The following is a 26,847-nucleotide window of genomic DNA, read 5'->3' on the forward strand; positions in this document are numbered from 1 at the left end:
TTAACAGATTGCAGACTGGGTACAGTATAGTACAGCTCAATACATATTGTTAAGGGGATGCAGATCAGAGAAAGACTTTCGTCTTGTTTACATCAGGGTCCCCCATTTTCAATTCATCATAACATATATGACATACACGACATACAGATAGACAGTACTGCTACATCTATACATTTATGACATACCAGATTTGCAAATACAGTACTGTTTGTGATACAAAAATAGTCCAGAAAAGAGAGTATATACATTTGACGTAGAAACTGTACATTGGAGTAGGTTGGGTAGGTGGGGGGGGGGGGGGCTGTACATTGGAGGTGGTTGGGTGACTATTCATACACTGTATTCATCTCTAGAATAATTGTATTGTATATCTTTGCTCGTGTTGAAGCTCTTGGAATTATTGAGTGAAAACGGTAGTTTCGATAGGAGCCACTAGAGTGCGCCATGTGTTACGCGCGCGCCGTTATGCCCCGTAGAAGACCCTCCCATTGGTGACAAGTTTTTTGTTATTGTGATAATGTGATTGGCTGGAGGAGAACTGTGTGTCTGGCTGGCTAGACGGCTCCTGGACTCAACAGCTGACCGGGAGCAAGTTAACAGCGCGATCGACACACAGGAGTCAGAGAGAAGGGGACTTGTCGGATCATCATCATCATCATCATCATCGTCAGATCGAGGACACCGAATAAAAGGTAAGCTGTTGCATTGTATGTATAATTTAAACAGGCCAATAACCTAAGGCGTGGCACACTATAGTAGCACTAGCACCCCCGCCTTGTTCGTTGTCATAACAATGCGCTTTTATTAATTTATTAATTAATTTTGCTTGTGTTTTTGTGTTTGCGTGAACGCAAAATAATCGGATATATGTGGTGTTACGTTATATACTTCCATGATGTAACGATAACGGCATAGCGTATAAAAACGCTGTCCTTGGATTTACCCCAAAACAAATAGCCTCTTTCGGTCTATTGAAGGAAGCCTCGCCTCGGGTGGTCAGAAATAGCTGTCATCATGACTGCGAAGCCGAAGGTACATTTTCCCGAGAAGAAGCTTTGATCAGTCAGTGCGTTTCTTCTGCAGTTGTCGGAGCGCTCAGCTGTTGCGTCGCTTCCCATGCTGCTGCTGGTGGTGATGATGATGATGAGCGCTCCGGGGCTGCGAGGCTGCTGCCAGGGTCTGTGCGCGAGAGGGGAAAACACCATGCACTGATGCTATTTCATCTTTCATGATTAGATAATATCCCTAGTTTTCATATTCAGCTATTAACTCCCGAGTGCTAGGAGTAAAGATGGTCATTTAGAATCAACATAATTAAAAATCGTTTTGATAGATCCATATCTGTACGGTGTACCTATACTCTTACTATATACCGCTGGCCAGACTTACTACCATATAGTCAGTGTAAGTTATACCTGTATGTATCACTGTACACATTGATACTACAACTATGTACATGATCTGATTGACACTATTACTCTTTAGTACTCATTTCATTTATACATTTTCTATCCAGTTTAATCACTTGTACATTGTATATTACTATTGCACTTCATTGTTACATTTGTACTCTGGACTGGTTGGATGCCAAACTTCTTTCATTGTACTGTACTTGTGCTGTATAATGCATTGCCAAATTCCAATACATTTTAATCTAATATAATCTCAAAACCTTTTTATGCGAGAAAAGACTGATGATACAAAGGCCATCATTTTACCGTCACAGCTTCAGAATGAGAATAGAATTTGAGAATGGAAACAAAGTGAATATATCTCCATGTTTACACTGTGTCTATATATTATTATGTCATCTTACCTTTGCTACAGCTTTGCTGAAAGAGTATCTTGTGGTTTTATTAGCTACATATTTATGTTAAAACTACACCTCTTTGTCAGACGTGTGTGTCAGCGATCGTGGTCCCTGTCTAGAGGCTGTTTGCTTCCAATGCCTTCCTCCTAGAGTTTGATATCATGTACAGTAAGCCTATTTACTGCAGTGTTGCAGTGCTGTAAGACACCAACATAAAGTCATTGATTTGAGTCTCTACAGAATGAGATATATAGTCGCTGGTAGGCTATAGGCTACAGTGTGTTTATTGTGAGAAATACTGTGTACTACTGTATGCACCAGTGTGCGTCTTTCTGTTCATTGCCCATGCTGATTGGATTACAATGGCAGTACTCTGTGTGTGTGTGTGTGTGTGTGTGTGTGTGTGTGTGTGTGTGTGTGTGTGTGTGTGTGTGTGTGTGTGTGTGTGTGTGTGTGTGTGTGTGTGTGTGTGTGTGAGAGTGTGTGTCTGTGTGTGTGTGTGTGTGTGTGTGTGTCTGTCTGTCTGTCTGTCTGTCTGTCTGTCTGTCTGTCTGTCTGTCTGTCTGTCTGTCTGTCTGTCTGTCTGTCTGTGCGTGCGTGCATGCGTGTGTGTGTGTGTGTGTGTTTGTGTGTTGTCTACCAAAGTGCAGGGACCTCAGCACAACCACAACAGGCAGTAGAGTCTGGCAGGTAACTGGACCATGACATGCCTGATAACTTAATTGCTATACAGTTTACATGAAGATCATGACAAGAGTTCGAAGTGCAGCTGAAGAAACTCACGGCAACAAAGCGGGACAGTCAAAGACCTCTGGCTCTTGAAAAGAACACGTTCCATTATGTGAGCGAGGCTGGGACAGCAGCGTGATGGTCATCTGACAACACGCATCCCGTCCCCTTTCCCTATCGATCCACCAAATGCCACCGCCGCCGGGTACCAAATTACATTTCCGTGCTGTGGGCACTGTGCCAGTTCTGTCTGCGCGGGGCAGTCGTCATGAAAGGGACCAGTTCCAACATGAAGCGGAGAGAGGCCCTCCAAAGGGCAATCAATCCAAGGTCAGGCTCAGGAGTGCTGGCTCTCTCGTGTCTAGTGGTACATCTGATGGGAGCTCGATAAGACAGCGGCGTTGACTCAGAACCAGTGAGGGAGGATGCTTAGAAGAAGAGCTTGGCTGTATTTTTAAAAATGTATCCACTTGCTCAAACTGATATCGGATTCCCGCAGGTAGAATTGTGATGGTGGCAAGCTGGTACGAGCAGTTAAGCACATTATTGTGTCCTTTTGGTACATATTTAAATATATATAGGCCAGTTTGTGGTGGGCCTGTTTGATATTGTGGGGGGGCCGCCACAAATAAATATGAAAAACACTGTATATTATTTTCAGTATAGTACTGTTATACCGTGTCCCCAGTAAACATCTGTGATACATAGCTTTCGTCGTTAGAATATTATCCCCTATGTTCTGTATCAGATTGTATGTGTTCAAAATCCCCATGTTTTCTAAGGACTGGTCTTTGAGGAAAAAGAACAACAGCTAATACCACATCATAGTCTGGAGGGTAAACAATAGCTTATGCCGTGCGTTTGTCTGCGCAAGAGGCCTCACAACATTTTGGATAATGACACCACCACCACCAGTTGGTTTAAACATTAATGGACCTTTAGGCAACGAGATGAGTTATTACTTTGAGTAATTCCGGGGATTGTAATATCTTCTAATTGATGGCCGTAATCCATAAGCGTCAGGGAGGATGCTCTCTGGGGGTAAAACCCATGACCATGAACCCCCCAACCCCCCCCCCCCCCACGAGCGCTTTGTCCCATTCATGGCCATGACAGTTAAAGTCCCTCTATTAATTGGACAAAGGCATGACATCACTGAGGCAGCTCCCTTGGACAATCAGCCTTTAATACTGGTGCTCTATCTGTCTGAGCCTGCAGAAGCGAGTTGCCTCTATAGTCTTTAGCGCGGGGTCACAACCGTGATGTCACTTTTAATGCCGCTGTTTGTTTCTGTGGCTGGGACTCGTGCGGTCGGTTCAGTCGAGCTGCGAGTGTTAATTAAATAGCTCGTAGTAACCTGGACACACACGTTGAGGCTTGGTTTGTTCTGGTCTGTATGACGTCTGTCAAAGGACAGTTCAGAGGGCGGCTAGGTGGTGCAGTGGGCAAGGCACTCACCACCAATGCTGGAGACGCTGGGTTTGCGTGTTCGAATCCAGCTCTCCACATTGTTTTCAGTTTGGCTGGTCGTCCGTACTAATACAATTGGCAGTATTAGAGGGTGGGAAAACTGATGGGTGGGTCCTGGGCATTGTAAACAGAAAAATACCCCTACAGTTCGGTCGGGGCGCCTGCTCAGCAAAGGAAGGATCTGGAGGGAGGTAGTGTGACCTTCCACGCGTTACACTCTCCCAGTGAGAATCTGCGCTGTCAGGCTGGCTGCCGCATGTGATAGTCTCCGGCCTCCCGGACCAACAGTAGGGGGGGTGCGCAACAACCAGCAAGGGAGTTGGGAATTGGCATAACGACTAACAGTGGGATGGGAGAAAAATCGGAAAAAGAGGAGGGGGAAAAGATAATAAAAAAAAAAAGAAAAAGGACAGTTCAGAATCAAATTCTAGACCCGAGACTTGACCCGTTTGAGGTGTGTGATCTCACACTGTGGCCGGGTTAGAATGTGGAGAGGTGAACATTCTAATGACATGATCACTATAGGGATGGGTACCGAATCTGGTACTTTTAAGGGTACCGACCGAATCACGTCGAGTACCGATTCACGTGAAATCCATCGGTGCCACATTTCCGGTACCGGTATCAGTTCAAATGTGACCAACCTAATGGTCACTGGTCACAGTGGAATAAAAAAAAAAAAAAAGATTGGAATAAAACCCACACTCTGCAGAAACTGCACCACGTGCCCAGTCTGCCCACACAGAAATCTGTTTGTCTCTCGATGGCGAGCGGCGGTCTGAACCCACACAACTCTGGTTTGCCATCATATTTTTTCAGACTCAGAATGATAGATCTCTATGTCAGAGCATCTTATGAAGTATTACTATGGAATAATTGGTACGTGCATGCGTCTATATATGCATGCATTCTCACACACACACACACACACACACAAGGGGGCGTGGCTGTGTGTGTGTGTGTGTGTGCGTGCGTGCGTGCGTGCGTGCATGCGTGTGTGCCCTTGCCCCACAATCAAGATTTCCACAAAGTTTTGGTCATGAATCCGTTTAGAAGTTATGTACCTTTTTGTTCTAGGCCACGCCCACTGCCACTCCCCTTTTTTGCCAATTGGCAGGAACAGTTAATCAGCTGTCCGTTGGCTGATGACCAACCTTTCCACAAAATCCTATGTAAGTCTGTGAATCCATTTGGAAGTTATGCACCTTTTTGCGATAGGCCACTCCCACTGCCACGCCCCCTTTTAGCCAATTGGCATGAACAGTTGAACACACACACATACTAGACCTCCATGCAGAATTGCCTGGTGTGTATTATCAGCCTCCTAGGGCCGATAGAGGGTGGGGGGCTTTGTGGACAGAGCAACCAGCCGACCAACTGAGAGAGCAGCCTATAGAGCTGCCGGTCGCAGCTAAAAACAAACAAGAGGGCTTAAAAATGAAAAGGGCATGGATCCCCAAGTGCTGACCCGTGCCTTGTGGCTGCCATCAGGCGGCATGGGCTTCCCATTATGCTGCACTGGTTGGCTGGCACAACGCCCAGATCCTGTGGTGGGCACTGGGCACAGTCCCTGGCACACACACACACACACACACACACACACACACACACACACACACACACACACACACACACACACACACATCCATCGGCCTTTGTACGACGTGCTCCACATTGGGTATTAATAATACCCGCTCTGTTCATGGTTACGGTGGATGAACCATAAACAAGATCCCCCCCCCTCACAGTAAACTGTGGTGTTCCACAAGGAAGCATACTAGGTCCGCTACTGTTCCTAATTTATGCAAATGACATGTCGTCAGCTTGTGACTGCAACTTGTTCCTGTTTGCGGACGACTCAGCCCTGCTGGTCTCTGACAAGAACAAGTTACAGGTTGAAAAAACCCTCAGCTCAGAACTAGGCAAAATCTGCATATGGCTCGCTGATAACAAACTATCATTACACATGGGCAAAACAGAGTCCATTCTCTTCTGTTCAAATAACAAACTCAGCAAGACCGACGGCTTCTCAGTTACAGTGGGTGACAATATTGTCACAAGGAAAGAAGATATTACCTACCTGGGTTCCATCCTAGAGGCAAATCTTTCCTGTGACAAAATGGCATCCAATGTAATAAAAAAAGTCAACCAACGAACACGATTCTTGTACCGGATCTCCTCACTGGTAAACAAGAACACCCTGAAGACTCTAGCAGGAGCACTCATTCAAGGGTACTACGACTATGCTTGCACCTCATGGTACCAAAGCACCTCAAAGGCGCTAAAAACAAAATTACAAACATCTCAAAACAAACTGGTCAGACTACTGCTTGACCTTACTCCTAGAACCCACCTCACCCCTACCCACTTTGACAACCTAGGATGGCTTAGAGTAGACGACAGAGTACAGCAACTTGCAATGGGCCTGGTCTACAAGATACACTACACGACCATGGTACCCATGTACATGACAAAATACTTCCCAAAGGTCAGTGAATACCACGATCACAACACCAGAGGGAGCTCCACAAATCATGTTAAACCCAGATTCGGCTCAAACAAGGGACTAAACACGTTTCGCAATTATGCCACATCAATGTGGAACGCCCTACCCAAAGCTGTAAAGGAATGTGAATCACTACCCACTTTCAAAAACACTCTCAAAAAACACCTAAGGGAGACTGCAACTCGAAACTGGCCCCTGTAAATGTCCGAACACAACCCCCTCCAATGTACAGTAAATTACCAAGTATGGTCTTGTCAATAATCCAATGTACAGTGTTGTTTGTACAGTTGTACAGTGTCCCCCACCCACCCCTCCTACCCAACCCCCCCCCCCCCCCCCCCCCACTCCTACCCAACCCCCCCCCCCCCCCCACTCCTACCCAACCCCCCCCCCCCCCACCCACCCAACCACCTCCAATGTACAGTCCCCCCCCACCCCCACCTACCCAATCCAATGTACAGTTTCTACGCCTAATGTATATACTCTTTTCTTTCTGGACTCTTTTTGTATCACAAACAGTACTGTAATTGCAAATCTGGTATGTCATAAATGTATAGATGTAGCAGTACTGTCTATCTGTATGTCATGTATGTCATATATGTTACGATGAATTGAAAATGGGGGACCCTGATGTAAACAAGATGAAAGTCTTTCTCTGGTCTGCATCCTTAACAATTGTATGTATTGAGCTGTACTGTACTGTACCCATTCTGCAATCTGTTAATAAAGTTTTTCATTCATTCATTCATTCACATGGTTTATTTGAGAAAAAGCTGCAACCGTATTTCATCCCCCCCCCAAGCTAGTTCTACCATTAATGAGGAATATAACTATGTACCCAGGCCAGAGGCTTGTTTTGGTGTGAGAACACTAAAAACAATTATCTGGCCTAATTTGAGAGTCAGAGAACAGACCAAAGAGCTGAAATGTGGATGTATTTTTATGCAGCTTAGTAAATGGTCAGCCATGTGTTGCTCAGTTGTTTTGGAAAATGGTGTCTTCAGGCGATCAGCCGAAACGTGTCAGAGGAACTGAAAGAGCTCGTATTGGGTTTTGCCGCAGACGAGCTGGAGGACTAAATGCTGAGGGACAAATATGTCAAATTAATAACCCTGTATGAATGTGTGCACTCCAACATTTTGGAGAATTCTCTCATTTGTCTCTCATTTGCCATCTTCTTCCTCTCTCTATGTGTCCAGTACAGCAGCTCGTTCTCGCTTAAAATATGTAATTCTCTTGATGAACAACCGTTTATTCATCCGCCGGGTAGTTATGGTTCATCAAGTGTTATCTTTTTAGATTAGATTAGATTTGATTCAAATGTATTGTTGTATACAGCACAAGTACAGTACAACGGAAATAAGTTTGGCTCCACCCAGAGTGCAGTAAAGCGCAATTATAATATACAACGTACAGGTGATTAAACTGGATATAAAATATATAAATGAGTACTGCTGAGTAATAGTCCTAATGAGATGTATGTACAGAGTTGTAGCATTAATATTTACAGTGATACAGGTATAAAGACACTGGTAGTCAATTATACTGGCCAGCAGCGTAACTAGTAAGAGTATAGTAAGGGATATGTACAGGGCGGTCAGGTGGCGTAGCGGAGATTGCATTTGTCACCAACGCCGGAGACGCTGGATTCGCCTGTTCGAATCCAGCTCCCGGCGTTGTCACCAGCTTGGCTGGCCGTTCACACTAATACAATTGGCAGTATTAGAGGGTGGGAAAGCTGGCGGGGTGGGTCCGGGTCGTTGTAAACAGCGACTCCTACAGTTCGGTCGGGGCGCCTGCTCAGCGCGGATAGGATCTAAGGGGGGTAGTGTGATCCTTCCACACGTTACACGCTCTCAGTGAGAGTCCGCGCTGCCAGGTGAAAAGAAGCGGTTGATTGGCTAGACGTGTGTCGGAGGAAGCACGTGATAGCCTCCACTCTCCCAGACCGACTGTGGGGGGTAAGTGCGCAGCGACCAGGAAGGGGATTGGGAATTGGCATAACGACTAACATTGGGATGGGAGAAAATCGGAGGAAAAAGGAGGGGGAAAAAGTAAGGGATACAGAGTACAGGGATAATATCTGTACATGATATATAAGGGATATGTACAGATAATATCTGTACATGGTATCTACAGATAAAAAAAAATCTAAAAGAATGATATGTACAGATATAGATATAGTATCTACAGGTATGTAAAAAGGATTGTATGCAGGTATATTTAAATTACCGTTAAGTATCCCCGTCTTCCTTCAGGATAGACTCGCTATAATATATGACACACAGGCTCCTGGTCTTCTCTTTATAACACAGGTTTATTGACATGAACCAGTACAATATCATTAAGCTGAGCAGTGGAGATACACTTAACTCTGAGGTGAATACCGAAGGAATACAGAAGAGGGCTACTGAAGAAGCCCTCTCTCCTCCAAGGTGAAATACCAAAGAGAGACCAAGATTCTCTCTCTCACTGGCATAACATGCCCATTTTGTTATCACCCTCTCTTTTGGTTATCTCCCTTTCTGGCGTCTAAAGTTCAACACAACCTCGGTTCCCCCTGTGAGAGACGCCATCTGGATACCTATCTAGTAGGGATGCACCTATCCCACTTTTTCAGTCCCGATACCGATACAGATACCTGGGTTTGGGTATCGGCCAATACCAATACCGATACCGATCCGATCCCCCATTGTCCAAATTTCTTTCTCCAAAAAAGTAAGAAAAATAAAATATTTAATCCACGCTTTTCTTTTATATTAAAATATATTTTGTTTTTAAGAATTGTAAAGGATCACAAGTGTGTTTTTGATTTGTTGTAAACAAAGACAGAAAAATAAACTTCATTCATTCAATTAATAAACTGTATGCCTCACTGTCACTGTGTGGAAGAGACTGGGATCATTCTTTTGTGCAAGGCAACATCAGGCTTGACTTAAAACATTACTTTCCTAACTTAGTGAAACTAAATGTAACAAATTAACACATAGATATAAATGTACTGAATGGTTATTTCTTATTTTAATTATTATTAAAAAAAAACGTTTTAAATCCGATATATTTATTTTATTTTATTGATACCCGATCCAGCTATTTTACTGATATCGGCGGCCGATACCGATACCAATATCGGATCGGTACAACCCTACTATCTAGTCTAGCTAACTAAAATGTTGACCCTTGACATAATATTAGGTCAGAAATAAGAATAGACTGTTCCTTTTATATCAACACTTTCTATGCTTAAGGTCCAAGTGAACTTAGACCTATATAATTGTCTTTTGGTTTTATATATTATAATTGGTTTTATCTTCTAAGAAAACGCTACTCAAATCCTATACTAGCTAACGGATAGCTAACTAGCTATTAGGAATGTCTGACCACTAAGTGTGTCTGACTCTTAATCACCAAAAACCTGCACGGACTACAATGTATGGCGTATATCACGCCAGTTAGGGTACATTGTGTATATACTGCACTTTGTGTTTACTGTTTACTTTTACTCATAATATATATTCAAATTCAAATTCTTTGTTGCCATATTTATTATAACATATAATATAACCGATCATACAGACCCTCATTTGCATCTTTGTTTACACTGTTTATTTTTCTCATTCAGATAAAATCTTATTGCCTATATATTTATGTTTTTCTACTATTACCCTGCCCATACCATACCTCCCCCATGCTGCTATGACGCCTGAATTTCCCCAAGGGGATCAATAAAGGAATATCTTATTTTATCTTATCTTACTCATTGCAGACTACACCTAACCTAAGATACAGCATGTAATCAAGACAGTTTTTGGAGTTGTTGGAAGGTGTGTTCTTTACAGGCTAGCTGCTGTTAAACCGCCTCCAGTTCTGTTCTTACATTAACCAGGTCCACTCCGTTCACGATGGGAACTTTGGGAAGCGACCGTGGAAGCAACAAGTTCCCACCAAAAAACGGGCCCTTTTTTCCCTAAAGCGCCCCTTCCTCTTCTCTGTCTGCGTATAGACCGCACTCCTCCCTCGGGGGAATCTGGAGGGAAGGAGGTCTAGTCATGTGTGGACTTTGCTGGCTCGGGGTTATTGGCTGTGGTTACCCGGGGTTGTGGAAAAGTAGCGGTCAAACGGGCGGGGTGGGGGGTGCTATTTTTAAGCCCAACTGGTCCCTTTCCCACAGTGTTGGGGCTCGGGGAATGCAAGAGGGGAAGACCTCCAAGACGAAGCAAGCCGTATGTCTAGTTAGCACAGTACGATAGCAAGTTAGCACGCTGTAACAGGAGGGGTGGAATGCTTGGTGTGTTATAAGGCAAAACAATGGCTAAATGTACGATATTACTTGTTTTGCCCAACAACACAAAATGTAGCTCATCCATTCGTTGATTCTAAGAGTATTTCAGTGTCACGTTGAAAAGGGAAACAACCATTACTTGTATAACCAGTATCTCATGGTAATTACAATGACCTGGAGTTCAGTGGACCAAGGGTTTAACAATCCAGCAGAATTTATTTTAGGCGTCATCTATCTAGATATTTTATTCTATTTGTATTATTTGTACTATAATTTTATGACCTGTATCATGTCTTCTACTACATGTACCTCCCCTCCCCCATGCTGCTATGATGCCTGAATTTCCCCAAGGGGATCAATAAAGGAATATCTTTTTTTTTTGATCCACTTTTTCTCCCATTTTTCTATATTTTCTCCCATCCCAATTTCGTATCATCCAATTCAACCCTCCCCTGTCACGAACGCTGTTTCTTGCCTCCCACAAGCCGGCTGCAATGTGGACTAAGTCATACATAGCACAAGTCCCCTCCGGTACTTGAGGTAACAGCAGTCGCATCTTTTCACCTGCGCAGCTCGACCTCTCAGTGTCGAGGAGTAACGCGTGGGAGGCTCACGCTGCCCCCGACACTTCCTGATTCTACTGCGCAGGCGCACCAACCGACTTGTAGGAGTCGCTTGTTCACAACGTTCGATCCCCACCCTTCAGTTTTTCCCTCCCCGTAATACGGCCAATGTGTATTACTGCGGACGACCAGCCAAACTGAAAAACAATGTGGAGAGCTGGATTCGAACACGCGAATCCTAGCGTCTCCACACTGGTGGCGAGTGCCTTAGACCACTACACCACCTAGCCGCCAATAAAGGAATATCTTATCTTATCTTATTTTATTAGATTAAAATGTATTGTCATCATACAGCACAAGTACAGTACAACGAAAATAAGTTTGGCATCCAACCAGAGTGCAAATGTAACAGTAAAGTGCAATAGTAATATACAATGTACCGGTGATCTGGATCTCAAATATATAAATCAGTACTACTGAGTAATAGTGCTAATCAGATGTATGTACAGAGTTGTAGTATTAATATGTACAGTGATGCAGGTTATATTTATATTAAGCATAAATATATATATATGGTATACACAGCATTATTGTACATGCTACCATACAGAGTTACATGGGTTATATGCAGGTGTATAAATAAGTATATAGAAAGGATTATATGCCGAATTTATTTTGGAATCAAGCCATAGTTTCTCAGCGTGAGATGCCGGGATACTAGAATGTTTATTGTAGATAAATGTGTTTATTATAGAGTTAGTCTAAATAGAACAAAGACAGTCAGTGAGAGTCAGCCATGTTGGCCACTCCTCCAGCTCTTGTCTTCCCTGGGTCCCTAGAGGCCCCGGTGGTCCAGGACCGCGTCACACCGCCTGATTAATGGACTTGATACAGCGGCCCTTTCCTCTCGTCCCTTCATCTTAAAAGGAATCGTTTTCTCTAAGATAGAACGCAGGATGGCCTCATTACTTTTACCAAACGGTTCGTGCGTTTTGCTAATCTGATTGGCCACTGACATTTCTGGTCATGTGACATGTGCGCCCAATCGTGTGACAGCAAGTTCTTTGGACGGTTAAGCTTAGGCGCTCTTTCGAACGCCAGCCCTGATTCCAAACTCTAACCTTAACCAACATCGAAAGAGCGCCTAAGCTTAACCAGTGATAAACTAGGCGTTAGGTCATTTGCAGGGTGTTCGACGCGGAAATGGGCTAAGACACTGCTCGTCATGCGATTGGGCGCACATGTCACATGACCAGAAACGTGCGTGGCCAATCAGAGCGCAAAACGGGAACGCGGAAACACGAACCGTTTGGTAAAAGCATAGACGCACCCAGGATAGGTTTAGCATAGAGGTTGACCTTTGTATAATAACGGGTTATATCCTTGACTCCTGGCAATACTTTTCCAATAACAATGCAACGTATGACGACGCAAGAAACGTCCAGGCGTCATTTGACGAAGTGAAACGTGTCGGATCTTCTTTTTTTGCGGGGGATCAAAACAGTGAGTCACAAGTGGTCGGGACTCAGCATAATCATAATCATGATTATTTAAGAATAGGTAAGGGATATGTATGGATATAGATATAGTATCTGCATATGTGTAAACATTATTATATGCAGGTATGTACAGACAGATGTGGATAAATATATATACGGTAAGAATAGAAAATAAAGATACGGTATATATACTGTATATATATATATGTAAGGGATAATGTATAGCTACGAGGTCATTGTCGCAAAATAATTGACCGACACAGAGTTTAGAACACCGAGGCGCCTCGTCGAGTATAGCTATACATTATCCCGCTTATTACATGGCTAACTTACTAACAATATACCTAATTCATTTTACACCATCGACAAGACAAGATCAAATGCAGACGCAGTTGTTCTGTGGCTCTGTCAGCCCAAATAAAGTGATTATTATTATCGCCGGCAGCCGGCAGGTGTGTCTGATTGCACTGAAACAGTGTGTGTCAGTGGGCTTGATTGCTCCAGCTACGAAAAACAATAATCACCGGTGGTTATCGAAAAATAATTCACCGCTGTCAGGGGCTATTGACCAATCACAATCAAGCATTTCGGCTAATGTTAAAACGCCATGTAATAAATAGAGTTAATATAAAATATAAGTAGGTATATAGAAGGATTATATGCAGGTATATTCAGACAGATATGGATATATATAAATATAAATGTGTGCATATACAGCACTATTATACATGCTATCATACAGAGTTATATTGGTAGACTATAGTATGAGGTAGGTAATAATGATTATTATGATTACTATGATTACAGTGTAGGGCAGTTGTAGACAGCGAAAGCAGTAGGTATGTATAAATCGAGTCTAGGCAACAGAGTTCAAAGTTTATGGGATGATATCTCTGGTATCCACAAGGCTGGACCACACACTCTCTCTCTCTCTCTCTCTCTCTCTCTCTCTCTCTCTCTCTCTCTCAACCCCCCCACCCCCCGGTAAAATGCTGATCAGAGGGAAATGCCTGAGTGTGTGTAGAGGATTGAGTTTGGAAGAAGCTGCTCACAGCCAACTGTCGCACTAAGAGGCAGCTGGGGCGTGGTGGCATCCCTGAACAGCTTGCCGTTTGACGGAGTGGGTCACAATCTGGCGGAATGCTGCTCTGGCACCAGGCGGGAAGCTCGCTCCCTTCCCCAAAAACCTCATTTACACCCTCCAACCGCCCGCCACGTCCAAGGATATCTATGAAACGACAATGATATCTAGTATACAGGGATGAGATTTGAAATGTGCCTTTGTTCGTTGTTTTCTCAATCAGATATCAGAATTACTAACGCTTGATTCCCCAAGGGAAATGCATGTACAGGAATTGTGTCTTGGTGACAGTGGGTCAGAGGAATTTCAACAACTTCCATAGGTCCTACGGTCCTACCGTAAGACAGACACATGGCACAATGACAATAGGACCTCAACATGTACAGAACCACAAACAATAGACAGTAGCCTATACATATCACTGTCCGTGTCCATAGGAATCCTTAAGGTGTTGTAGTACATTGACACCACGATTAGGCTTTTTTCCTTTGGTTGTTTTTCAATGTTGTTCATGGAGTTGGTTGGTTAGTTTGTTGTGAGTGCAATCATTTCCTTGTTTCCTCCACTGATAAGAATTACCATCATGGTTTAGATTAGATTATATTCAAATGTATTGTCATCATACAGCACACGTACAGTACAACGACAGTTTGGCATCCAACCAGAGTGCAAATGTAATAATAAAGTGCAATATACAATGTATAGGTGATTAACATATATAACATATATTATAAATTAGTACTATTGAGTAATAGTACTAATCAGATGTATGTACAGCCTTATAGTATTATTATGTACAGTGATACAGGTATAAATACACTATGGTAGTAAGTCCTACTGGCCAGCGGTATAACTAGTAACTAAGAGTAGGTAAGGGATATGTTATGTACAGATATAGATATACCGTAATTCCTCTAATAGTAACCCCGGCTTGTATTTGTTTCAACCGTAGCGGGTACCAGGCTTGTATTAGGAGGAGGCCTGTATAAGAGGGAGGCCTATATTTCAAATTTTCAAACGGATCATAATGAATAAATCAACATTTTGTGTCAGTTTGAACCCAGTAAAATGTACTGGGTTCATTTATTGAAACCAAGTACTGTATGAAATAGTAAACAGTGCAATTACAGGTGGTCACTGGTCATTTCAACGTTTTCAAAGTGAAATCAAGTAACTAGCTCAGTATGCAGCTCAGTATATTAGTAACCCGGCTTGTATTAGGAGGCCGGCTTATAATTGCTTAGCTCAAGAGCGCACCCGGCCATTAATAGAGACCCGGCTTGTATTTGAGACCCGGTTACTATTAGAGGAATTACGGTAGTAGATATAGTATGTAAAAATTATTGTATGCAGGTATATACAGACAGATGTGGATACAAATATATATATATACGGTAAGTATAAATATATATATATGGTATATACAGCATTATTGTACATGCTATCATACAGAGTTATAGGGGTAGGGGTAAAAATAGGTATATAGAAAGGATTATATGCAGGTATATTCAGACAGATGGATATATACAGTATATATATATATGTGGTAAATGTTTAATACTAGACTTAGCTGCCAATCTAGACAATCTTGAACCAGGTCTCAGACCTAAGTGTTGTGATTGTGAACTGCATCTTGTCTGTCTTTAATTGCTGCATAGTCCACCATTCACGGGTGATCAAGTCTTAAGGGGGAAATAACATAATGTCTGCCTTCCTTCTCATGCATGACTCTGGTGTCTCAAAATAACTTCAGTCGTTGTCCTGGAACGTGTACACCGGTATAAAGAGTGTGAACCCTGCCAAGTGGAGAAACCAATCCTTGTTCAAACAAGGTTGCTTGCGATTGAGCCACACATGTATTAAGTAGGTGTGAGAGAGAGGGGAGTGAGACAAACAGAACTCCACCTCACTTATGGCTGGGAGTAGGGCTAGCAGGGCTTATCTACGCAACGCAGCACTGTGGCTGAGTCACAGCTTCTCGCCTTGTTTTTTTCTCAGTTGTGAATTCTCAGTTCAGTCCCATATAAGGCCGACGTCCCACGACACAAGGTCAGAGAGCGTGACCTGTGGATTTCAAACAAGCTCTGGCTGCCTGCTGTGCAGTATAGATGTCCACCTTTCTCATTGGTGCTGGGCTAAGATGAAATTGCACATTTTCAAAGTAGGCTTGCATTGGGGCTGCCCCCCTTTTTGAGTCAATTAAGCAGCTGTTGATTTAGACTTTTAGTTGATTAGTCTTTTTTATGTTTCTTTTATGCTGCATGAGGTATTTTCTATGAGAGAATCTTGAATTGTCAGTGTTCACATGTGGGAAGCCAGTGAGGTATGGGTCCTGGTCGCGTGAATACTTTCGGCAGCCCACTTGTCCTTCCGCATTGCTCTGATTGGCCGAGCGCGCGCATGAGCCGCGACGCGCTCCTCAGCCAGGCAGGAATACTACGCTCAGCTTAACCCAATTTATACAAATGGAAGTATTGATTACGCCGTAACGAATCATTAAAAAAATATACCGTTAACTGGAATCTGTTGTTTCTTTACACATATGTTGGATTATGTAATTGGTTTGTCATGACAAACCAATAAAAAATCGCATCGCCGGCTTCGCGGCTGAGGCGCGGGTCCATGACCATGACCCTCCGTGCTCCGATCGCCAGCGGGGAGAATATGCTGCCGTGAGCGGCATCGCTGAGCTCTGGTGTCCGCTGGACGAAGCCAGAGACGGTCTTATTATGGGGCTTATGCCGAGAAGGCGTAACACAACAGTGAACAGTCGTACTTAACTATGTGTTCACTGTTGTGTTACGCCTTCTTGGCATAAGCCCCATAATAAGTCCGTCTCTGGCTTCGTCCAGTGGACACCAGAGCTCAGCGATGCCGCTCACGGCAGCATATTCTCCCCGCTGGCGATCGGAGCACGGAGGGTCGTGGACCCGCGCCGCAGCCGCGAAGCCGGCGATGCGATTTTTTATTTGTTTGTCATGACAAACCAATTACATAATCCAACATATGTGTAAAGAAACAACATATTCCAGTTAACAGTATATTTTTTTAATGATTCGTTACGGCGTAATCAATACTTCCATTTGTATAAATTGGGTTAAGCTGAGCGTAGTATTCTTGCCTGGCTGAGGAGCGCGTCGCGGCTCATGCGCATGCGCGCGCTCGGCCAATCAGAGCAATGTGGAAGGACAAGTGGGCTGCCGAAAGTATTCACACGTCCTGGTCGTTGCAATAGTGACTCCTACTGGTTGGTCTCCTACTACTCCTACTGCTGCCTGTTCAGCAGGGAGGGGATCTGGGGGAGATGGTGTGAACCTCCGTGGTGTTATGCTCTCCCAGTGAAACTTCTATCTGTTAGGTGAAAAGAAGTGGCTGGCGAGTGGCGACTCCACATGTATCAAAGGAGGCGTGTGGTAGTCTACACTGACTCTCCCCAGACTGACAGTAGGGCAGCATGTGGTAGTCTACACTGACTCTCCCCAGACTGACAGTAGGGCAGCATGTGGTAGTCTACACCCTCCCCAGACTGACAGTAGGGCAGCATGTGGTAGTCTACACCCTCCCCAGACTGACAGTAGAGCAGCATGTGGTAGTCTACATCCTCCCCAGACTGACAGTAGGGCAGCATGTGGTAGTCTACACCCTCCCCAGACTGACAGTAGAGCAGCATGTGGTAGTCTACATCCTCCCCAGACTGACAGTAGGGCAGCATGTGGTAGTCTACACCCTCCCCAGACTGACAGTAGAGCAGCATGTGGTAGTCTACATCCTCCCCAGACTGACAGTAGGGCAGCATGTGGTAGTCTACACCCTCCCCAGACTGACAGTAGGGCAGCATGTGGTAGTCTACACCCTCCCCAGACTGACAGTAGAGCAGCATGTGGTAGTCTACATCCTCCCCAGACTGACAGTAGGGCAGCATGTGGTAGTCTACATCTTCCCCAGACTGACAGTAGGGCAGCATGTGGTAGTCTAACGTTTTTATAGGATTCTAGCACATTTTCATAACAATAGCGAATATTACCGTTTTCATTGAGGTTTCTTAGAAATTAACGATGCTTTATGTTGTCCTTTATATGCCGATTATCATTAAAATCTTAAATTGTACCATATGTCCCCCTTTAGACAACATATGTAACGCTACCAGCGCACTTTTGTTAAGATAATTAGTTTACCATTTGCGGTTGCTATACCGAGGTCGCAGTAATAGTTTACCGCTGTTCAGATCACGGCGAAGAATAGACACATCCCAGTGACCTGTGACCTGTGCTAAGGATCTTGGGAAATGTATTCATGTAGTTTTCAACATTTTCACCTTTTAATTTTAAACCAATGCTGCCATCTACTGACAACAGAAAGTGTTGTCTATCGTCACTTCCGTATACAGCATCGCCCGAAACCCATTCTAGAGATTCCCACTTTTTACTGGGAATGGGGCGTGGCCGTATTTGGTCCCAGACAATAAGAGTGGCTGCGATTGGTCACCGTGACGTTACATCCTCCCTAGACTGACAGTAGGGCAGCATGTGGTAGTCTACACCCTCCCCAGACTGACAGTAGGGCAGCATGTGGTAGTCTACACCCTCCCCAGACTGACAGTAGGGCAGCATGTGGTAGTCTACACCCTCCCCAGACTGACAGTAGGGCAGCATGTGGTAGTCTACATCCTCTCTAGACTGACAGTAGGGCAGCATGTGGTACTAGGTAGTCTACACCCTCCCCAGACTGACAGTAGGGCAGCGCAGCGACCAGGAAGGGAATTGGCATAACGAATAAATTGGGGGATGAGAGCAAAAGAGAAAGGCAAAAAAAATATATATATATATACTAAGACTGTCAAAGTTAACGCGGTATTAACGCGTTATCGCCCGATTCCATTAATGCCACTATTTTTTTTAACTCACGATTAACTTTTACGATTTTTCTTCTTTTTTTTTTCTTTTTTTTTTTTACTAGACTTCACTCAGGTGTATTGTTGATGCTCTCATTGATACTATGTTTGTTTCTGAAGTGTGTGTGTGAGATATATAGAGAGAGAGGGGGGTGAGAGAGATGAGGAAGGGGCAAGAGAGAAAGAGAGCTGGGAGAGTGTGTGTGAGAGGCTGCAATTCGAAACTGGCCACCGTAAATGCCCAAAACCCCCACCACCTCCTAATAGACAGTCTCCTCCCCACCGCATGTATATATTCCCTCCCCGCCGTATGTATATTTCCCTCCCACCCACCCACCCCCTCCTAATGTACAGTCCCCTCCCCATCATATGTATATACTCTGTCAGGATCTAGGGGTAACAGTACTGTATATTTGAATACCGCCTATGTCACAAATGTATCAGTACTAAATACCTATATGTCCCTATGCCATAAATGTCATGTATGTTGTGTATGTCATAAATGTCTATATGAATTGAAAATGGGGGACCCTGATGGAAACAAGACAAACGTCTTTCTCAGGTCTGCATCCCCTTAACAATTGTATGTATTGAGCCGTACTGTATTGTACCCATTCTGCAATCTGTTAAATAAAGTTTTCATTCATTCATTCATTCATTCATTCATTCATTCATTCATTCATTCAGAGAGAGAGGGGGGTTGTGTGATTACTCAGCCCTTGTGTGGGTGAATGTAACAAGTTCCTAACGTTTTCTTTCCCCTATTATTTCATGCACACTTTATTCATTGTTTTAAATTATTATTTTCTTTTAAGTTATTTTGTGCATCACTCTGTTTTGAATTTGATGCAAATTTGCAATGCATGAGGGTCATCCTTTTGTGTTAAATGGCTGCATAAAGCAAGCATTTGTTGACTCGCATGTTGATAAGAGTATTAAAACTTGGAACTTGAAAAAGATCCGTTTAAGATTAAAAAAAAAGAAGAAAGAAATGCAATTAATTTGCGATTAATCGCGAGTTAACTATGGACAATAATGCGTTTAATCGAGTTAAATATTTTAATCGATTGGCAGCACTATATACATAAATGTACCGACTCATCTATGAAATTCTGATTGAATGACAAAATCGAATGCCTATTAGCAATTAAAAATGTATTTAGACAAGGGCAGGCCTTAGCCTGCAACATTAGTACTGTTCCACAAAAATGTACCGTATTACACACAAACAATGTGCTTGACCTATATAGGTCTTCGCTCCCCCTACTGAATGTATATCTGTAATCATGTTGTGGAAGCTGTGTGCCTAGATAAACTCAGTAATAGGCCAGTGTGACGGGACATTCTGCTTCAATGTTTCTTCTCACTCTGATCCTTTGTTGTCTAATCATCATAATAGACATATTTCTATCTCATATTCTCTTAAATGGGAGGTTTATATGAACAAAAATTCCCCCATTATCAGTGTTTTTCGTATCTTTACAATTGACCTCTGACCTCTGCGAACTCTGTCGCTGTTGAACCCAGGGCCTGCGTAGTCGTACAACGTAGACTAGAGAGTAGAAAGTTCTAGACAATGTGAGAAATAGCCTACAGTTTATCGATAAGGCAAACATTATGCTGCTACCGTTGAACAGCTCATTTGCATCGCTTGGTATCCAGTGGCTTTCAGGGATACTCACAAAGTAACATTCATTAGACTACATTTTCACACAATTTGTCCATGTTTAATAAAGGCTCTCTCACCTTTGACCTACATGTTAGTTAACAAGGGGGGGTAGTGTACAACTTTAAAAGTATCAAGGTTCATTTCAGGGTTTTCGGTACAGTGGGGGAATGTTTGGCTTTCCATGTTCCATGTCCAGGGGTGATGTAGTGTGCAGTTACTGTTAAGTAGGGCTGTCAACGAATATTCTATATTCAAATGAATAATCGACTTGTTAAAAAAATAATTTATATTAAATTGTGAAAAATAGGTCTTCTAGCTCTGGCTTGTCGTTTGTGTTCGCCATACTATGAGGCTATGCTAAATTACTGGTAATCTCTTAGTGTTGTGCGTGGGCTGAACAAACAACATCCGGCCCTTTGCGCAAGTTACATTTTGGTAAGGGGGTGAACTTTGAGTTTTGAATAAAATTCTCCACGCAAAATAAAGTTCTGCATGTGCGTTCCGTTAGTGGTTAAAATACGTATTTGTGTATTTGTTCGGTAGACGGCACGTACTGAACCAAAGGTCCAGTACTGAAACGGTTCGGTACGGACGGATACGTGTACGGTTACGCCCCTAGCTAGTAACATACAGAATGTTCAGTTCTCTCAAATCCATCTCACGTGAGAACGGGTGAAATGAGCACCAGACCGTCCAGGCCGAGTGTGACGGACTACTGACCTGGAAAATAGTCACCAAATATGGGAAGTGAAAAGGAAGGTTGGCTTGGATCCACATGACCATACAAGCTTGTGCGTGCGTGTGTGTATGCATGTGTGTGTGCGTGTGTGTGTGTGTGTATATGTATATGTATATGTGTATGTGTGTGTGTGTGTATACTGTATGTGTGTGTGTGTGTGTGTGTGTGTGTGTGTGTGTGTGTGTGTGTGTGTGTGTGTGTGTGTGTGTGTGTGTGTGTGTGTGTGTGTGTAATTGTATATGTATGTATATGTGTGTGTGTGGGTGTGTATACTGTATGTGTGTGTGTGTGTGTGTGTGTGTGTAGGAGTGAGAGAAAAGAAGAAAGTGGAATGCAGATCTCTCTGTTGCTGTTGGATTTTCATCCATGCAGCATGTGGTTATTTGTTGGTGTAAAAGGAACCAGGTTGAAGTGGAACCACAGCCCCAGAATAACAAAATACGCTGCTGGCCAGTATGACATACTACCATAGTGTCGTCTTTATATACCTGTACCACTGTACATATGAATACTACAACTCTGTACATACATCTGATTAGCACTATTACTCAGTAGTACTAATTAATATATTTTATACCCAGTTTACATTGTATATTACTATTGCACTTTACTGTTACATTTGCACTCTGGTTGGATGCCAAACTTCTTTTCGTTGTACTGTACTTGTGCTGCTGTATGATGACTGACAATTAATTTGAATCTAATCTAAGTACTTCTACTCTAAATGATCTACTTAAAAGTACGTCCTCCACTACAAGGCAAAAGTCCCAGTTTTTGCTACAGTTCATTTGTCGGAACCTTGCAGCCACTAGATACCTTGGAGAAAAATATACAAAATATGCTAATATGAAGTTGATGAAAACTACTTTAAGAGGAATTAATCTGAGCATAACTAGAACTCCAACCTTCTAGAGGTTCAATGGGTCGGCATGGCAAGGATTGAATGCTTCCTAGCACTGGCGTACAATAGCAACGCCTGCTCTTTTCATTTAGTACATTTTTTACGTTAGTAACAATTTGAAGAGAGGATTTTTTTTTAAATCATTCAATCAGGGTGTTTGTACTTTCTACTTGAGTAAAGGAACTGCATGCTAGTTTTAACATAGCGCCGAACCAGGAAGCGGTTTGACATTTCATATTTTTCAAACAGGGTCACGCTCCACCCACACACACAGTGCTGAGGGAGCTAGACTCCACATCCTCCCAATATGAACCCTTAGCTGCGTAAAAGTGAGCCCCCCCCCCCACCTCTCCCTGTGTCTCTGCCAGTTCCTGGGTGTGATATTTATACACCCATGGGCGTGCATTGTGTAATTCAATAGGCATAGTAAATAACTGATGTGAAAACCTCAAAGAGTTAGTCACGGTCCGGGTGGTGAATGTGGAGTTGTACACTGAGGAGCCCTTTCTGTGTGGATACATCTGCTTTGCTTGTACTGGGATGGCGAGGGGGTGGTCCAGAAGCCCCTTGCTGTAGGGGCCAAAGATCATTTTGTTAGAGTCTTCTGTGGACGTGTAACAATGTAGCTGGTAGTATGACGTCCTTGCCGGGGCCAGGCCGCCTGAAGGGAGACCACTGTTCCACATGCAACGGACACAAAGAAGCACTTGTGTTACGACTAAGTCCACAATTCAAAGCATTGTGCTGTTTTTCTCTGTCTGGGTTTAATGACAATTATTTGCTAGGCTGCTGCTAGCAAAGAGTGCCCCGAACTCACTCTCTCAAGCCGAGTCAAGCGCTTCGATTTAGACTAAATGTATCAAAGCCATTGAAGCGTGACGACGGGCTAAAGCACCATCTCTGGGTCAGGAAACCCCCCCGCCTCCGTCCTCTTAAAACTGCTGTGTTGACAGAATGTTTACACACAGACGCACCAGACCTACACAACCTCAGTTGCGTTGCTGCGAATGAGTTGTTGTGTGTTGACAGTTTTGTTTAGCTGTGTGTCGTTGTTGTTGTTGTTGTTGTTACGGTGGCGGAGTCGTCGTAGCCACCACCCCTCCCGCTCCCCTCTGCTCTCCCCTTCCCATAACGTTGTCTCAGCCTCATCACCAGCGTCTGGCGTGACTGAACCCTGACAGCGATAACAGCAAGCGAGACATTTGTGTTTAGTCTGTCTGTGGCAGAACTGTGATTGCCGCCACTAACACCCCCATCCCCCCCTTCGTCCAATTGGGTTGGGAGGTAAATACAAACACAAAGCAACGAACGGGGAACGCAATCATTTTTCTAATCCAATAAGCGCACTGTTATCTTGTTTTCCATGCAGCGGTTGTCGTCCCCCCTCCCCTTTTTGTGATCCAGGCCTCCTGTGTTTCTGAGCTGTTTTTTTATGTGGAGCGCGCCAGTCAACAAGTGTCAGGTAGTTAAGCTATTTATGGTCATCATTGCGCACTGTAACAGAGTCTATTAATAGGAAGTCACAGTGGTATGCAGGTCCCTCACTGCTTTGTTCCAACATTGATCTCTCACTCTATCTGACTCTCTCTCTCTATTTCTCTCTCTCTCTATTTCTCTCTCTCTCTCTCTCTCTCCACACGATGGTTGACCTTTTGGAGTTATGTCAACAGGGGAAGTGGGTTGAGAGGACCAGGAGGACATTAGCTCAACCCCCCCCCCCCCTCCCCCCTGCGAATGCATCCTCCACTCCCTGTCTGTTATCTCTGATGCTTGGTGGATATAAAGTATATGGTGGATATATATGGTGGATACTGGATAATATATACGGTGGATATACTGTATATGGTGGATATATACTGTATATGGTGGATATATACGGTGGATATACTGTATGGTGGATATATATGGTGGATATGGTGCATATATACGGGGCTCATCCGGAGTACAGGATTTAGGCCTTAGTTAATAAAGAACACATGTGACCGCTGTCGTCATGAACTCTCGAGCTGTGAGGTCCCCTCTGTTGCACATAGAAGCAGATCGCTGTGTGATTTGCGATTACCCCATCAAATGACCCAGCCGGTTAGAGCATGTGGTTAAATGTGCCTTTTTCTTGGATCAAGTCACATGATTAGCAACAAACAAAAAAAGACATCTGACGCATGGTATTGAGTTACGGGTATATAATGATTAATAATACTGACCCCTCCTCTCTCTCTCTCTCTCTCTCTCTCTCTCTCTCTCTCTCTCTCTCTCTCTCTCTCTCTCTCTCTCTCTCTCTCTCTCTCTCTCTTCATTCCTCCAGATGGGAGATGCTCAGTAGTAAGCTCATCACTCTGCATCCGTGAGAGAGGAAAATAAAAACCTGTCTGCTGCCATGACAACCAGCCGCTGTACTCTGCTGCCGGAGGTGCTGCCGGATCAGCCGCGCTCCGCGCCCCATCACACGGCGTGCTTGTTGAACGACGCGGCGGACTCCGGGCCGATGTGCGCATCGTTGGACTTCTCGGCCGAGCCCGCCCTCCCGGGCAAGAAGGCGGGGGAGGAGCCTGGCGGCACACCGGCGAGCGGACAGCCGCAGTACTACATGCAGGTGTCTACTAAACTGGACAGCCAGCTGCTCTCGCCGGCGGTCGGGGCCTACGCCAAACACTGGTACGTTGTATCGACAGAGGACGGGTCAAGGGGGACGTTTTGGTTGTATTGGTGTTTATTCCTGTGTGTGTGTTTTTCTGTCCATCAGTCACTCAAGTCTAGAAAGACCTGATATCTCCTTTCAGAAGGACTTCACTCCCCAAAGACATGTTCAGTGGAGAATTATCTGATTATAAAAGTGAACTATGAGTTAAATAATATGCCTTCCTACACTTTGTTAACATGTAGTTTCTTGTTAGTTACTAGGTACTTGATCATTATTAACATATAGTTCCTCGAAGGGCGGTCAGGTGGCGTAGCGGAGATTGCGTTCGTCACCAACCCCGGAGACGCTGGATTCGCCTGTTCGAATCCAGCTCACAGCTCCGGGGTTGTCACCAGCTTGGCTGGCCGTTCACACTAATACAATTGTCTGTATTAGAGGGTGGGAGAAGCTGGCGGGGTGGGTCCGGGTCTTGTAAACAGCGACTCCTACAGTTCGGTCGGGGCGCCTGCTAAGCGCGGATAGGATCTAAGGGCGGTATTGTGATCCTTCCACACGTTACATGCTCTCAGTGAGAGTCCGCACTGCCAGGTGAAAAGAAGCGGTTGATTGGCTAGACGTGTGTCGGAGGAAGCACGTGATAGCCTCCACTCTCCCAGACCGACTGTGGGGGGTAAGTGCGCAGCGACCAGGAAGGGGATTGGGAATTGGCATAACGACTAACATTGGGATGGGAGAAAATCGGAGGAAAAAGGAGGGGGAAAAAGATCAATAAATTATTATTATTAACATATCGTTTCTCGTTAGTTGCTAGGTACTCTATCATTATTAACATATAGTTTCTCGTTAGTTGCTAGGTACTTGATCATTATTAACATATCGTTTCTCGTTGGTTGCTAGGTACTTGATCATTATTAACATATAGTTTCTCGTTAGTTGCTAGGTACTTGATCATTATTAACATATAGTTTCTCGTTAGTTACTAGGTACTGGATCATTATTAACTAGAGGTGGGCATAGATTAAATTTTTTAATATAGATTAATCTATCTGCAATCCTGGAGTTAATCTAGATTAATCTAGATTAAAATGGCTCATTTGAAGTCTGCCGAAGGCATTCAAAATATGTGTGTTCTACCTAGGGATGGGTATCGTTAGGATTTTATCGATACTACTACTCTTATCGATACTGCTTAATGGTTCGGTACTTTATCGACATTGCTTTATTATTTATAACTTTATAAATAAATATTATTTCTTCAGCAACAGCAGCAGCAATGTTCTTTTATATAACTTTATAAATAAATTATGAATAAATATAATAAATAAATATTATTTCTTCAGCATTATTATAGACTTTTTATAATAAACAACAAATGTAAGATTAAAAAAAACTATACACTGAATGATTAGTTGTTACTTGTTACCTAAAGCCCTTGGACTCCACTGTAGAGAAGGGGTGCAGGCCTTTGACAACAAACTGGGTCACAGCCCTGTGACACTCATTCACCCTATCCTCTGTCATCCTTCCTAGCTGCTAGGGTGAAGGGACTTTGTGCTTGGCTGGGACCCGTGGTGTAGAGGGAGGAGGGGTGGGCTGGGACATGGTGGCTGCAGCCTCAGCCTGACGAATGACGATCTATAAAAAGTTGTCATCTTTCAAATATATTTGTAGCTAAACAATTAGCTAAGCAATTATATTTTATTTATTAGCCTATTCGTAATAATTCGTTATTAGCCTAGCTAACTCCGTATCTTGGCTTACCTGCAGTGGACGTGGATGGAGATGGAACACTGCGAGCAAAGCAGTCGAAAGCGGCGCATTTCTGCAGACTAATGTTATGTTTTGACAAATTGCTTGTATTGCCACCCTTACTTGCAAATGTTTTATTGCACTTGTGACAACGTGCGTTGTCGGCATCGACTTTCGTAAAGTGTACCCAGACTTTCGTTTTGTTCTCTCCGCCATGATGAGTGCAGAGCTCGGTCTGGGGGAGTTCAACACGGAGCCACGGACAGGCCCCTCCCTTAAGTACCCGTATGTGTATTTTGTGTGAGTGTGAGCGGCTC

General features: G+C 43.8%; 1 protein-coding gene across 2 annotated transcripts in view; it reads left to right on the forward strand.

The window, feature by feature from the left end:
* The first annotated feature begins 565 nt into the window (after positions 1 to 565).
* LOC311236719 (E3 ubiquitin-protein ligase MARCHF3-like) overlaps positions 566 to 26,847 on the forward strand; it is a 74,606-nt gene continuing 48,324 nt past the window's right edge. Inside the window, exons 1-3 of one of the 2 annotated variants that reach the window (XM_084324460.1) lie at positions 643 to 692; positions 1,084 to 1,181; positions 24,446 to 24,795. In XM_084324460.1, the coding sequence (XP_084180586.1) occupies positions 24,518 to 24,795 (278 nt within the window). In that variant the 5' untranslated portion in view covers positions 643 to 692; positions 1,084 to 1,181; positions 24,446 to 24,517. Of the gene's footprint in view, positions 693 to 1,083; positions 1,182 to 24,445; positions 24,796 to 26,847 lie in introns of both variants that reach the window. The other variant, XM_084324459.1, reaches the window with a different exon arrangement.

Source organism: Notolepis coatsorum, assembly GCF_963971535.1.
Source record: "Notolepis coatsorum genome assembly, chromosome: 11".
In the NCBI taxonomy this organism is placed as follows: Eukaryota; Metazoa; Chordata; class Actinopteri; order Aulopiformes; family Paralepididae; genus Notolepis; species Notolepis coatsorum.